Source organism: Chionomys nivalis, chromosome 22 (genome assembly GCF_950005125.1).
Source record: "Chionomys nivalis chromosome 22, mChiNiv1.1, whole genome shotgun sequence".
Lineage (NCBI taxonomy): Eukaryota > Metazoa > Chordata > Mammalia > Rodentia > Cricetidae > Chionomys > Chionomys nivalis.
In genome coordinates this window covers 40,349,591-40,364,735 of record NC_080107.1, presented here as the reverse complement: position 1 = coordinate 40,364,735, position 15,145 = coordinate 40,349,591, and the positions used below count along the sequence as shown (strand labels likewise).

Genomic DNA, 15,145 nt, shown 5'->3' with positions numbered 1-15,145 from the left:
TCTTGATCTTTCTCTTTGAACCAGTCACCAACTCTGCTTGATACAGGTTCATCCAGAAATTGTTCTCTGCATTGAAGCCAAAACCTGTGTTTGGCCTGAGTCAGGGACTCCAAGTAGAGGGAGCCCTCAGACTGCACTGAGTAGCAGAACAGAGCTGTGCAGAACCCCCATCTCTGCCACGATGCTCTATGTGATTCTAGCCTCCTGGTATGTCTTTTGTCATCTGTAGTTCCTAAACACTTGTACTTGGAAAAATGGTGGGGGAGGCCTGGGGCGGGGAGTGGGCTGGGGGAGGCTGTGGCAGCTTCTGTGTTTTCTGAGGAGACATGATGGAGGAGCTACCCAACCTAGCTCCACCCTGTCACTGAGCTAGGCTTCTCAAGGAGGGGTCTTCCCGGCAGCCCACCAAGTCCTCCTAAACTAGGAGCCCGGCGGTGACAGTCACTCTGCCCAAAGCCCTGATGACCCCTCACAGCCCTGCTTCCCCAGGGGCTTCTCAGACACTCTGACAGGGTCCAGCCTGACAGCCAGTGGCTCACCAGGTGGGGCTCTAAGACCTCACATGGCTCTCCAGGAAAGTCAGAGTCCATGCTCCTTGGGCACCAGCCCATCAATGTCACTGCACTTTTTCCCATGTCTCTGGTGCCAGCAGGGATCTTCAAGCCCACCCAAGGCCCTTTACAGACAGGCTGAGCCAGAGGACTGCTAAAGGGCTTTATTTGGTGTCAGGTGGGGGAGGGGAGTCCAAGGTTTGGGGGAGGAGCAGTGAGGAGTTTGGTCCAGGAGAGGTGTGGTACAGGGATGTCCCAGTCAGGTTTGGGCAGCAAGGCTTGCTCAGCAGGTGCAGACCTGGGTAGCTGCTGTGAAGACAGAAGAGAGATAAGTCCCCCATTCTGCAGGAGGAGCAGTCAGGGAGTCATGGACAGGGATGGCCCAGGGCATATATGGGACAGAGATCTCTTTCCCTGTGGTTCTGTGTGGTCCCTGCTAGGAGCTGGGGCGCTCTGAAGAGATCCCTCACCACTCCCATGAGCAGCCAGGTTTTTGCCACCCTGGAGAGAATGGGCAGAACAGGGCAAGGCAGAGACCAGGGACTAGGAGACATCATGACAAAAAGAAAGGACTTCCTAGCTGTCCTGGAAACTACACTCAGGGACACCTCTCAGGTGACAACACCTGTCTGTGGGGATGGGATGAGGACCGGGGCTTCCTGAGCCCCACATTCTAGGCTTCTCCACATTCCTACAGGTGTGGCGGGGTGGAGGGAGACTTACCCTAGTTGCTTTCAGGCACACAGTGCTCTGTAGAAACCAAAAGAAGCCCAGGGGTGAGAAGGGCCCTGTAGAGGACCCCATCATACCTGAGGCTCAGACCCCCCTGCAGCCAAGACCTGAGGCAGAGCCTGGCAACCCAGGGAGAGGGGACAGGACCTTGAAGGTTCAGTGCAGAAACCAGGGATTCAGAGAGAGAAAGGGAGAGAGTGGACAGAAGCACAGGAGACTTGGAGGTGCATGTGGACACCGAGAGACAGAGGCACAGAATGTGACATTGTGACCCTGAGGAAATGATGGAGACACAGAGACACAGGGGACAGGGACAGACATGAAACAGCACATAAGGGACGATAAGACCAGGCACAGAGAGGACGCAGAAGCACAGAGACAGACATGGTTGGGGGGCACAGACAGGTAGCAGTGACATAGAGGACACAAGGAGAGGCATGGACAGTCCTTTTCTCACCATTCAACTCTCGTACAATGATGTTTTCCTCTTTGAGTCCCTTACGCTGTACAAATTTCTTAAATTCTTCCATGGCCTCTGGGTTTGGCTCAGGGTTTCTCCCTGTGTGGAGGTGGGGCAGGCTTAAGGGGTGGGGCTCAGCTCTGCAGAGAGCCAGAGACACAGGGTTGGGAGCATTAACCTGCACAAAGGTGGAGAGAGGACCTTGGCGGTTAACAAAGAACTGGGTGTGGACACCCAGACATGAGGGACCCTCTGGCCCTAGGGAGAACCTCTGCAGATGTGGTCACCTCACAGACCTGTAGGAGCCCGGAATCTCAGGGGCCTGAGGCTGTCCCCTGATCCTGGAGGTTCCCTACCCTCCATAAAGGCCTCTGTCAAGACATGCCCTTTGACCTGACCCTTGACTGAGATCCCTGAAAGTGGCATTTGCTGGCTTCTGGGGTGGAGACTGTTCCTGAGTGCTCAGATCTCCAAAGGCCACATAAGCCCCATGCTCCCTCTCACACAATTCCTGGGCAGTACCCTGAGCATAGCACCAAGAGGCTTCCCAGTCCCCAGTACCAGGCATGTCTGCTAGAAGCAGAGACCAGACACAGGACTTAGGGCCTCTGTGGCACCTCACCGATGAGCTTTCCCACGCCAAGCAACTTCCCAGGGAAATGGCCTTCACAGTAGATGACATAGTGATCCTTCACCGGCAGCTTTGTGATGTAGATGGACCTCTTATCGTCAACTGCAGGTGAACAGAAATAGCTCTTAGTGTCTTATCCTTGAGGCACCATTGCAGACCATGTGAGGGAATACCGGTGGACACTTCGGTCGTCAACCAGGAGACCTATCTAGTCTACTCTGGCCTTTCTATCCTCTCCATAGTTAGACAGGAGCCATTTCTTGGAAGCTGTCAAGCCCAGCTAAGATGTTCAGAGTAGGGGGCTAAGGTTGGACCAGGCCTGAGCATCCATCTCTCCCTGCATGGCTTTCCTCTCTTTAGCATGGTTTTCTCATGGGTCAAGAGCCGAGATCTAGGCAGGGGACCAAGAGTCAGTCAGATGCTAGAGTTGACTACACAACGACCTCTATATCTGGTATGAGGAAGTGAGTAGATGGCCTGTCCTACAAGCTGGACCAGGCAAGGGCCCATCTGTGCAAGGGCTGCCGCTGCAGGACACCCTAAGACACAGGGACTCACAGGAGGTGAATTTGCCAGGTTCATCCGTTTTCTTCATCAGGATTTTAACGTTATGGCACTGACCGTTCTTCCTGTAAACACAAGTCCACAGTCAGGCAGCTCTCAGCAGCAGAGCGGAGCCTCTCAGCTCTTTTGGTGACTCAGCCCTGGTCAGGTGATCTCCTAAATTCCATGTTCCTGCTTTAGGAAGCTGCTTGGGACTGTGTCCCCTCAAAGGCAGAGATTTTTAGTTTCCCAAACTAAACACATAGCAAGGATAGCAAGGGAGAGACAGACAACTACAGAGACCCACACTAGGGGACACGTACCAGAATATAACATCGGACTCCATGTCTCCTCCTTCCAGGGCTGTTACCTTCACAGGGAAAACCTTCGAGGGGATGTTGTGACTGGATAGGCTGCCGTTGTGTATCATGGCCTTTGGATACCAGATCCCAGAGTACTGCAGGAGACAAACCTTTAAACACGCCCAATCGTGGACCTGATCCTATCCCAGGCTCCAGCATATGGGCTAGCACCTGAGTAGCCACTCAGAGCCCAGGCTGCAGTCACTGAGAAGGACTAACCCTGTATTCCAGGACCTTTGGTCAGAAAACAGATACCAGTGATTTAGATACCCAACCCCATGATGGTAGAAAGGGTGTGCTCCCCGTCCAGGTATCTAAACTCTTGAGGCCTACACCTCAGCACTGGATGAATGTTCTTGTCTACGAAGCCTTCTAGCTCTGGGTATCATGTAAACAAGGACACCTCACAAAAATCTGCTTTCTGTTCTAAACCCCTATCTTCATGAGAATACCCATCTCTGTTAGAATAATGGAAGCCCAGTACTGACTGCTCAGTGCAAGGTCAAAAACAACCTTCAAGGAAACACGTTGCCCCTCAGCTCAAATCTACCAGCACCAAGCAGAAGGCCATGCCTTTCCCCACCCCTCCCCATGACGTTCCCCTCCTCACATCCTCCCGGTCATCTGATGGAACTTCTTGGGCCTTCAGGACAGCCACCAGCCCCAGAAGCACGAAAGTCAAGAGCAGGCTCTTCATCTTCAGTCACTAGCTGGGCTCTCACACAAGGCAGGTCACCTGGGGAAGGTCTGCTCTGGCTGCTCACACGGTGCCCTTTATATCTCCCGTGGCCAGGGATGTATGCCCACTTGGCACTGACCACGACCCTCCCATTATTCTCTCATGGCCAAATCCACATCCATCATGGAGGTGGAAGGTTGTTGTTGTTGGGATCTGATGACAATGAACTCAATGTCACCCACAGACGAAGAAAGACGCACAATGCCCTGCAATGTCTGTGCCATAAGACTTGTGTCCACAAAGGACCCTGGGAATACAAGTGACTCAGGGGCAGGGAGGTTTCTCATTGGGCAGGGAGGGAGGACCAGACTTTCCTTCACAGCCCTGGCCTCCATCTGCCATGGCTGCCCTGAGCTATGTCCACTGAGATCTGGACTCTGACCTCCTGTGCGGAGAATGGGGCTGAGCTACACCACCAGAGACTGTTGCTAGTTCCCTGATGGATTGGCCGCTGCCCGGGAAGGAGCAGACTTCATTGTCCTTTTTGTGCATGGATACCCCAGCTGGACCTCCCTGTAAGTGGGGACACAGATTCCTGACTCTTGTCAGTTTGAACATCATCAGGGCAGACCCCCTGCCACACTAGGCCACACCATGGCCCTGACCCAGCTGTGGGCTCTGCAGGGCACTTTTTACTCTCAGATGTCCTGATTCCCTTTCACTGCCCAGCCAATGCCATCTCCTCAACCAGCAGGTAGGGCTTCGTTTCCATAGTTCACATGATTTTAAGTTGGCTGCATGAAGAATTCCAACCACACATGAATATTTTTCCTCTGAAGGGACAGGTGAGAGCTGTTTATTTTTTTTAAAGGTTTATTTATTAAGCATACAATGTACTGCTGGCAAGGAAGGCACCAGGTCTCATTACAGATGTTTGTGAGCCACCATGTGATTGCTGGGAATCGAACTTGGGACCTCTGGACAAGCAGCTAGTGCCCTTATCCTCTAAGCTATCTCTCCAGCCCGAGGGCGGTTTATTCTGTGAGCTCAGGGGGATTCATCTCCAACAAGGGGCCCTGGCCTTCTGCTGTTCTTGTCATCTGAGGACCTGCTGAGAGGATTTTTCAGAACCTAATCTACCCAGGTAGAACTGAGGTCCATGTGTGTTCATTTCTTGCCATCTTGTGCCCTGAGGTAGGATGACGAACCAATGTCCATCACAGCCTGACTTGAGCCCAGCCCTGTACTCCTATTGAACTTCGACCTCTGGAGTCCACAGCTTCCCTCCTTGTTAGCTCTGAGCACCCACAGGCTCTCCACATTGGCAGATCACACTCTTTTTGGGTAAATGATACAAAAAGCACCATGACCCCATGTGCCAACCTGTGTTCTGAATTCATGATGTCTGCCTGGCTCCAGGCCTTAGCCCAGCTTCCTTCCCAGTAGGAACTGTGCCTTCCACTCCTTACTCTGCAGTTCCTGAACTTGGCCACCTGCCTTGAAACCTAGAAGGTCAGGTCTGGAGAAGGATTTCATTTCCTGTGTGGCTGTCTACACTCCATGGCTCTGGAGATGGGAGCTGGTCCCACAATGGCATCTCTGTGCCTGTCTGGACCAAAGGTGGACGAGCTCAAGTATCCACAAACAATCTTAATGAGCACCATCTGACTGGCCCTGGCTTGTGCTGAGGAGCTGGCAGGGCCCAGGTCTTGACCTCACTATAGAAGGTGTTGCTCAGGAGGCCTGACTTTCTGGGTGTGAGCAGGGAGGGCTTTTAGGACCAGAGATTAGAAAACAGGCTATCATTTCCCAATCAAGGGAGAGGCATCTCTGAACCTGACAGCTTGTCCGTCACTAGCGTGTTTGATTCCTTCCTCTGAGCACCTCACCACACAGGCACCCGTGTCTGATTCCCTGAGTCAGAGGAGAACAATGTGCCCATGATTGACAGAGCCAGGGACGCTGTCATTTTGCTGGAGGTCATTGGAACTTGCCAGGTGGCTCCCATTATTCATTTCTCTGGCTGTGTCTTAGCACCCAATTTGTCTCAAGGTTTCCAGTTATGTTCTTTGGCAGGACTGAACTAAGGGGCAGCAGGTAGCTGCCACCCTGTGGGATAGACTCTGTGAATCCTGCAGTGTCGGTGCTGGGGTGGCTCCAGCTGAACGTGCTGACGGCTGACCTCTACTGTCCCCTGCCACTGCGGTTGACATTTCTTAACACCGGAGAGACTAACAGCTTCCCAGTCTAGTGCCTGCACCTCCCTTTTCTGTTTCTCTGACCCCCAGTCTTGAAGGGCAGGGGTGAGGTTGATAACCACACTGTCATGGGTGGGTCTGAAGCTTCCCCCACAGGTTCAGGTGCGGAAGGCTTAGTCCCAGCTGACAGCCCTATTTGAAGAGACTGCAGACCGAGGCCAGGGCTGGTAGAGATTAGTCATGGAGAACACCTTGTCCTCCTCTCTGCTTCCTTGACGGCACGAGATGCCGGCTGTTCCACTTAACCCTCTCTGCCATGATGCTCTACTCACCACAGGCCCTCGGCCATGAGACCAAACCATCGTGGGCAGAACCTCTGACACCAGGAGCCAGAATAACTCCTTCTTTAAGTTGTCCTCTTGTGTGATTAAGACGATGATGAAAACCTGTCTGATACATTGTCAGCACGGATGGAAACTGAGAGCATAGTGGGGCTGCCTCCCCCCACCCCGAGACAACATGAAATGTCCCACCTGTGACTCAGAGGGTCCTCAGGAGAGCCAAGTCCCTGTGCTCACAATGCTAACTTTCTCATTAAAAGGAGAATATATGACCTTAAAATATCACCAGATGCCAGGCTTCTGGCCTCCAGAACTGATCAAGAATATATTTGTAGGTTTCTGGTTTTGTTTTGATAGCAGTGCTGGGATCTACCCCAGGCCTGGCACAGGCTTTGGTGCACCTTACCACCAAGTTCCATCCTTTGTCCATATTTCTGGATTTTAAATCATTTAGTTTGTAGTACTGTGCTATAACTGCCCTTAAAATTTTCCTAACATATCAATACTTATATTAAATGCAAATGGTCAAAATCCTTCAAACACAATGCAGGGACTAGTACAGAGGGCCGAAACCATATGATGGCTATTGTTGTCTACAAGGGATCTACTTTAAAAGTGATGATAGAGGTGAACTGGGTGTAAAAGTATAGAGCTGCCATAGGTCAACTTTAATCTAACCAGATGTAACAGCAACTAATGTAAAACCTAGAACAAAGCAAAATTAATGGGATAATGAGGGGCAGCGTACAAGGACAGTTGTGCCATTCCTCGGGGAGGAGCTACCATCCTAAAAGTTAACAGAGCAGTCAACAGGGCAAAGTAATAGAACTTGGAAGTGGGGAGAGAAATGGAGAGGGATGGAGAGAGAGATGGAGAGAGAGGGAGAGAGAGAGAGACAGACAGAGAGACAGAGAGAGAGAGAGAGAGAGAGAGAGAGAGAGATCTCCACATTTAGGGTTGGAGATGCCACCCCACTCCACCAATAACTGAAAATCAGCATTGACACCGAAGGCCTCAGCCTCGCTCTCGCCCCGCAGCTGTGAACTTTCCTCACCAATGCGGCACTACCACGTCCTTTTATACATCACACAACGTGCACCAACAGTGTGCAACTTGCCCTAGTGGTGTATGACCTGCACACACTGCGAGGGACTGAACGTGTGTGGGAAGTGTCCACCAAGGTCATGGAGCAGATAGCAGACCTCAGCCCCAGAGGGAGGTGGGATATGTTCCTAGACAGGCTTCAAAATGCCACAACTCAACTCTGAGCACTTCATGGACCAAAGAGGAAACCTGCAGGGAAGTGAAACATTGAACTGAGTGAAAATGAGAAGATGTGGGTCTGTAGCTAAGCTATTTTGCAAGCTGAGGCAGGAGGATTGTAAGTACATGGCCTGCTTATGTTACTGAACAAGTTCAAGGTCATATAGGGCAAATTAGCAAGACTGTGTATCAAGATTCTGAAAATGAGGGGTTGTAGGCATGGGTCAGTGGTTAAGAATACCTCTCTCTCTCTCTCTCTCTTCCTCTCCCTCTCTCTCTCTTTCTCTCCATTTTTCTTCAGGGTTCTAATTTCAACATTCACAATACGGCTCACAGCAGTCTGTAGCTCTAGTTCCAAGGGATCCAATGTCCTCTTCTGTCTTCCACAGAGACCAAGCCTGCACTCAATACGCAGGCAAAACACCTATACACATAAAAATAAATAATAGATATTTAAAATAAAGATTTAAAAAATAAAAAAAAGTATTGGAGAATGTCTCAGTTAGGGTTTCCATTGCTGTTAAGAGACATCATGACCACAGCAACTTTTATAAAGGAAAACATTTAGTTGCAGCTTGCTTGCAGGTTTAGGTTTAGCCCATCGTCATCATGGTGTTCAGCATGGCTGTCATGCAAACAGAATCGGTGCTAAAGAGGTAGCTGAGAGTTCTACCTCCAGATCTGCAGGAAGCAGGAAGAGAAAGAGCCACCGGGGTTCTGGGCCTGGGCTAAAGTCAAAGCCCACCCTCCAGTGACAAGCTTCTTCCAACAAAGTCAAACCTACTCCAAGAAGGCAACACCTCCTAATCCTTGTTAAGTAGTGCCTCTCCCTATGAACCTATGGGGGCTATTTTCATTCAAACTACAACATTCCCCTCCATGGCCCCCATAGGCTTAGATCCACAGTATAAAACGATATACATTGAGTTCAATTTCAATAGTCCCTGTAGTCTATCACAGCCTCAACACTGTTAAAAACCCACAGTTCAAAGTCTCTGATGCTCATGGCAATCTCTTAACTATGAGCCCCTGCAAAATCAAAATGAAAAAGCAGATCACATCCTTACAACATACAATGACACGGGATATACATTACCATTTCAAAGGGGGGGGGAGGCAGGGAGCATAGGAAACACTGGGCCAAAGCAAAACTAAAAACCAGATGAATAAACTGTAAACTCTGCAACTCCATGTCTAATGTCAAAGTGTTCTTCAGATCTCCAACTCCTTCCAGCTTTGTTGACTGCAACCCACTTCTTTCTCTTGGGTCGGTTCCTCTTCCTGTTAGCTGCTGTCCTTGGCTGGTGTCCCACAACTCTGGTATCTCTGACATCTTGGGGTCTCCAAGGCAATCCAGGCTTCACTTCCACAGCTTCATATTAAGGCCTCTCTGGTGTTCCATTCAGGGACACCCCTGTCACACAGCTGGCCTCAGAGGCTTTCCTTAGTCACAGAGGGAGATTTCACAGCCCCTTTCTTCTATCTTTGACTCTGAATCCAGAGCCAGGTGGCTGAAGCTTCCAAGTCCTGATGCTTACAAGTGCTGGAATGTAGCATCAAATACACTTTCACCAGCTTTCTGTTTTTTATGGTTTCTTTCATTACCTAAGCTTGGCTGGCCTAGAACTTTATCTCTAGACCAGGTTGGCCTTGAACTCAGAGCTCTACCTTCCTCTGACTCCCAAGTGTTGGGATTAAAATTGTGGAGCACCCACACTTGGCTCTAAACTGTCTTACAAGTTGGAAGCTTAGCTAGGTGGGATATTTCCCTGAGGTCACCACTCCCTTTATTCCATATAGGATCAATCAGACTTTCTTTAAACCTTTTCCTTTTGCTCCTTCAACCATATATTTTATATTTTTCCTGGCCCAGTTTGTTCCTTTTTATCATAGATGTGCATAAGCATGGCCACTAATAGCCACACAAGAGTCAATACAGTCAGTACCAGGTTGTCTTGAAACCTCCTCTGCCAATGTTGTTAATCCAAAACTCTTCAATTTAGCCTAAGGCAGATTTCTTGGACAAGGCCAGAAAGCAGCCATATTCTTCACCAAATACCACAAGAACAATCTCTAGGCCACATACTAATATTCTCCTCCTCCAAAAACCTTTTGACGAGGGGCCCCTCAGTTCAAGACACCTTCAGCACCACTATCTTCCATGCCTCTACTAGCAAGACCCGTTAAACTCCACTTAAACACTCGACTTCTTTCCTATCCAAAGTCCGAAAGTCCACATTCTACCAAGAAACACGGTCAGGCCTGTGGCAGCAATGCCCAGTTCCTGGTAGCAACTTCAGCCTTGTTAGTTTCTACAGGTCATTCTATAGTTTAGTTTCTATAGTTAGGTCATGGTGAAGAGACACCCCGACCACCACAACACCCCCTCCAATTTTATCTTCTTAATTGATTCTTTCTGTCTTTCACATCGTGCATCTCCCCATCCCTTCCTATCTGCCCTTGCAGCCCTCCCAGGATAAAACAAGATACAATTTAAAAGAAAAGAGGGAAAAAAAGAAAGATCTCACCATGGAATCTGCAGTGTGACACAGTGAGTCATGCAGGAAGCCTTTAGTCCATATGTTATTACTTGAAAGTGTTCTTGGAAGTTAGTCATCAATCCTGGGCCCTCACTGGGGCTCCTGCTAGAGATTCCACTGCTGTCCTGTGTCATGGAGATCCTGCAACCTTGGGTCTGCAGGGTTAGTCCCTTCACTTGCTCCAGCAGATCCTAGATGGGGTATATGTTGAGATGGCTCAACCCAAAGACCTGGTTCTGGTTCTGCATGGTTGCTGGGTTGGTCAGCCAGCCGGCTTTCCCTCATCTTCAGCACCAAGGCAAGCTCTCCAGCAAATGGGCCAGCTCATCCTAGGCAGCAAGCATGGCCAGGTCTCCTGCTCTCATGTCTTTGGGCCTTCTTGCTCATACCTATGCCACAGGGCCAGCTCTACTGTGTTGTCTAGGGTAGGTGTAGGGGCCACTCTGCCCAGTGCTGCTCTCTTGCTCTAGTGACCTCAGGGATGGCTTTACCACCTGCCGCAGACCTGTGGGGGTATGAGGAGGGGCCTTCTCTCCCTTGCCCATGCCACTATATGGTAGAAGAGGGGTGGGGTCAGATCTCTCATGGTTACATTCTGGGGGCTATAGTAGGAGGCCGCTTGTTTACTCCCAGATGCTCAGCCCCAAAATAATCACACAGAAACCATATTATTTGCAATACTGTTTGACCAATAGCTTAAGCGTATTTCTGGCTAACTCATATCTTAAATTAACCCATCTCCATTAATCTGTGTATCGCCATGAGGCTGTGGCTTACTGGGTAAAGTTCCGGTGTCTGTCTCCCATGGGGCTACATGGCTTCTCACTGACTCTGCCTTCTTTCTCCCAGCATTCAGTTTAGTTTCTCCCACCTACCTCTCTCTATTCTGCTCTGTGCAGGCCTAAGACAGTTTCTATTAACCAATGGTATCCACAGCATACAGAGGAGAATCCCATATCAGTGGGCCAGCCTACCCATGCCTTCACCAATGGGATCAGCTCCACTGAATTGCCCAGTTGAGGTGCAGGGTCCACTCTCCCTAGCAATGTACTTGGTGAGGGGCAGGGTCAGCTCTGTCATCCAGCACAGGTGGCAAGGTTCGAGGGGGGAGGGAATCTTTCCCTTTCTCTTGTCTCCACATGGCAGGGCTAGCTCTCCCACTCTCGTAATCTTGGTGCAGGCTCACAGGGGCACCCAACAGCAAGGGTTGGCACTATTTTGGTGCCTAGGGAGGTGTAGGGCCTGTACAGCGATTCTCGTAAGCCAGAGCATTTAACTGGGGCTTGTTTACAAGTTCAGAGATGTAGTCCATTGTCATCATGGTAGATAGCACGGTGGCACACAGGCAGACTGTGCTGGAGAGGTCGCTGAGAGTTCTACATCCAGATGTGCAGGCAGCTGGAAGAGAGAAAGCCATTGAGTTCTGGGCCTGTCTTGAGCATTTGAGACCCCAAAGCCCACCCTCAGTGACACACTTCCTTCAACAAAGCCAAAGCTACTCCAAGAAGGCAACACCCCCTAATCCCTCTCAAGTCGTGCCACTCTCTGTGAGCCTATAAGGGCCATTTTCATTCAGACCACCACAGAGATATGGTTCAGCAGTAGTGTATTCATACAGTGTACACAGGGCTCTAAGTGCAGTTCCTTGTCTGCCCCAGAAGAGAAAAAAAAAGAGAGAGAATAAAAACTGACATATAGAGAGACTGGGGTATGTCTAAACACAGTCAAGTTGGAATACAACAGCATAACATGCTCACATTAGAAAGAAGACAAGGTCTAAATTTAATTATCTCAGTTTCTCCCAATGAGAAGTTCCTGGTCTGGTGGCTCCTTTAAACTTCAAAGGAGCTTCCTTGACTGCAGTGATGATCCTGGTCCTGGTACTTCTCTCCAGCCCTGAGTTTAACCAAGGAAAGAACATGATGTGTCTGGGATTATTCACGTAAGGAACACATGCTCAAGTGATGACTGGTAGCCCCATATGACGTGTGATCCGGGGATATGTATCTGTGAGCTCATTTGGACAAAACGGCCTTGCAGCAGTGATTGAGAATCTCAAATGGGACCAATGAGGGTCAGGATGGCCTAAATCCAATGGTGAGTGTCTTGTACAGGCAGCCTGCTGGAACCTGAGCCTCATGTTCTGCCCTCTCCTTCATGCCCAATTCCTGGGCTCCCTGCCTTCAGTCCCCCTGAACCTTCCCACTGCCTGCACCCTCTTCACAGGCAAGTAGAAGCCGTGGTCCCCAAGGCCAGCTTTGCAATGGCAATTCCCGTATGATCTCTGCGTTAGAGCAGCGAAACTCTTCCAGCTGACTGGCCCAGGGATGCTCCTAGCTTGGATATCTGTCTTCAGACCCTGAGCTGACCCAGCGACCAGCAAGCAGCACAGGCCCCCAGTGGTATTTTTGTGCCTTTTTGACCCAGGACTTGGTCCCACACTGTTCTCAGTAACTCTGAGTGTCACAACAGAAGGTTAAGTTCACAGAGAAAGACAAGACCTGCATTGAAAAGGGTTTTTTCTACATGCTCATGAGCAACACTGGGGAAGGACAACAGGGGGTACAGATACTTTAGAAGCTGGGAGGCACATGTGTTCAGCGTCTAACATTACAAGAGGAAGGAAAGTGTGGGTAGAGGAGGACACATCAGATGAATTTGGGTACAAGTTGTATGGATATTTCCTGGCACCTGTGTGGGTGGCTGTATTGGAAAGGGACACACAGACACAGGGGCAATTTAGTTTCTGATAAAGGTACAAACGCAGTCTCCAGAGATAAGATTGTCCTTCAAACCACAGCACTGGATCAACTGCCAACCACAGGCAGGTCGGCAGACCTCGACAACAGCCTGGGCGTTCCTCACAATGTCAGTTCTGACAGGATTGCAGGCCTCTACTTCCTGTTAATCTCCAAGCAGTGAGAGAACAAAGAAAGGATTGTCGCGACCTGGGGTGGCAAGGCAGTTCTGAGCTCTGCCAGCCAGGAATAGCCCTGTAAAGGGAAATTAGTGGGTTGACTTCTCACAGAGAGAACAGCTCTGTAGGACACGGTCAGCTGAACAGAAAAGCAAGCATTGAAAAAGCATTTCAAATCCCAGGAACAGCGCTAGAGTCAGTGAGGAAGCCTCGACTGTACCATCAGGAAAGCAGCCAGCCCGTGGACCTGAACAAAATATTTGGAGAGACATAGCCAAGGAAGCTAATCTTTGTCTAGCCCTAAAGCATTGCCCTCTCTCCAAAACAAAGCCCTGTCCGCCTCAGCCCTCCTGTCTCATTCTTGTTTCTCTTTCCCCGCAAACTGCCTTTTGTTTTACGACTGAACAAAACTCCACGGTTCACACATGGCGTTTTCTGTATCTGCTCATCTCAGCCGTCTGTGGGTATCTAGGCTGATTCTGCATCTCGGCTGTGTGAACGCATGGCAACCAACACACATGTGCAGGTTTCCCTGCGCTGTAACGACGAGAATCTTTTGGGTATAAACTCGGGGGTGTTTGCTGGAGCTGGATCACTTTCTGGTTCTATTTTTAGTTTTCTGCGGAGCCTCCAAACTAGTTTTCGTAGTGGCTTCTCTAGTTTCTGTCCCCATAAACAATGTGTTAGGTTCATTTTCCCTGCAACACCCCAGAATTTTTGGGCACTCGTCTTCGTGACGGCTGCCATTCTGAACTGAGTGAGGGAACGAACCTCACTGTTGTTTTTATTTGCATTTCCCTGATGGCAAACAGGGTAAAACACTACTTCATGTGTTGTTGATGATTTATTCTACCATTTTGGAAACTCGTTGTTCAATTTATCTGCTCATTTATTGGTTGGATGAGTTGTTTGGTGATAAATGCTTCGAGTATTTTACATATTCTGTAGGTCATCCCCTTGTTGCTTGTATAGCTGACAAAGATTCTTCCCCTTAGTGGCCATCTCTTAACTCTGTTAATTATATTATTGGCTGTGCAGAAAGAATATTTTAATTTCACACATTTCCTTTTCTCTTGGGATTATTTCCTGTGCAATTTCAGTCCTACCCAGAAAGCCTTTTTCTCTGCCTGTATCCTGTGTCTTGAAGAGTTTTCCGTTTTCCGCTCCAGCAGTTTCAGGTCGTGCGTTAGGGTCTATGTCCCGTTCAGATTGTGTCTGCACAGGGCAATAGCCGAGGTCTAGCTTCATCTCCTGTGTGCGGGCATCAGTGTCCCCAGCACAGCTGACGAATGGATGTCTGCCTCTTCCCTTGTGTGCTCTGAGCACTTTTGTCTAACGTCGGGTGGCCGCAGCTATGTGTGTTTGAGTCTGTGTCCTGTATTCTACCACATGACTGGTGTGCCTGTTTCTGTGCTGTACCACGCTGTTTTTGTTACTGCAGCTCTGTAGTATAGTTTAGAACCAGGTGCTACAACACCCCCAACATTGCTGTTTCTGCCCAGGATTATTCTGGCTATTCAAGGATTTTTGTGCTCACAAATGGGTTTTAGGATTCAATTCCTGTTTCTGTGACATTGGACTTTTGACAGAAATTTGTATTGGAGCTGAAGCCTGCTGTTGGCAATATGGTCGTTTTCACAATACTGATTCCCCTAATCCATGAACATAGTGTTCTTCCTGCTACTGTGTTATCCAGTTTCTGTAGAAATTGAATATTTCTTCTCCTCCCCTTCCTCCTCCTCTTCCTTTTTCTTCCTATTTTTGGCTGATATGATTTGGACATTTTCATGGTCTCACAGTGTGCTGGTTATCATTATTCAATGCAGAAAAGCTAATAATTTTTCATGTTGACTCTATATTCTACAGTTTTGCTGAAAGGTTTTAAATCAGATCTCAGAGTTTTCTGTTTAATTTAATAAAAAGTAATG

The 15,145-nt window shown here is 49.2% G+C and overlaps 1 protein-coding gene across 1 annotated transcript; it reads right to left on the bottom strand.

The window, feature by feature from the left end:
• Positions 1-834: 834 nt before the first annotated feature.
• On the bottom strand, positions 835-3,976 carry LOC130864356 (odorant-binding protein 2a-like). Its single transcript, XM_057754613.1, has 6 exons — positions 3,890-3,976; positions 3,241-3,374; positions 2,933-3,003; positions 2,366-2,476; positions 1,741-1,842; positions 835-893 (listed from the first exon to the last, which is right to left on the bottom strand). Exons 1-6 carry the CDS (start codon positions 3,974-3,976, stop codon positions 835-837), a joined length of 564 nt encoding a protein of 187 aa, XP_057610596.1.
• Positions 3,977-15,145: the final 11,169 nt, after the last annotated feature.

What these genes read in the sequence shown, in the direction of transcription:
- LOC130864356 (XM_057754613.1), bottom strand. Translation starts at nt 3,976, where the DNA reads ATGAAGAGCCTGCTCTTGACTTTCGTGCTTCTGGGGCTGGTGGCTGTC. An exon ending in CATCAGATGACCGGGAGGAT is followed by an intron (nt 3,375 to 3,889) that starts GTGAGGAGGGGA and finishes TGTCTCCTGCAG; the next exon opens with TACTCTGGGATCTGGTATCC. An exon ending in ACCTGGCAAATTCACCTCCT is followed by an intron (nt 2,477 to 2,932) that starts GTGAGTCCCTGT and finishes GTTCACCTGCAG; the next exon opens with TTGACGATAAGAGGTCCATC.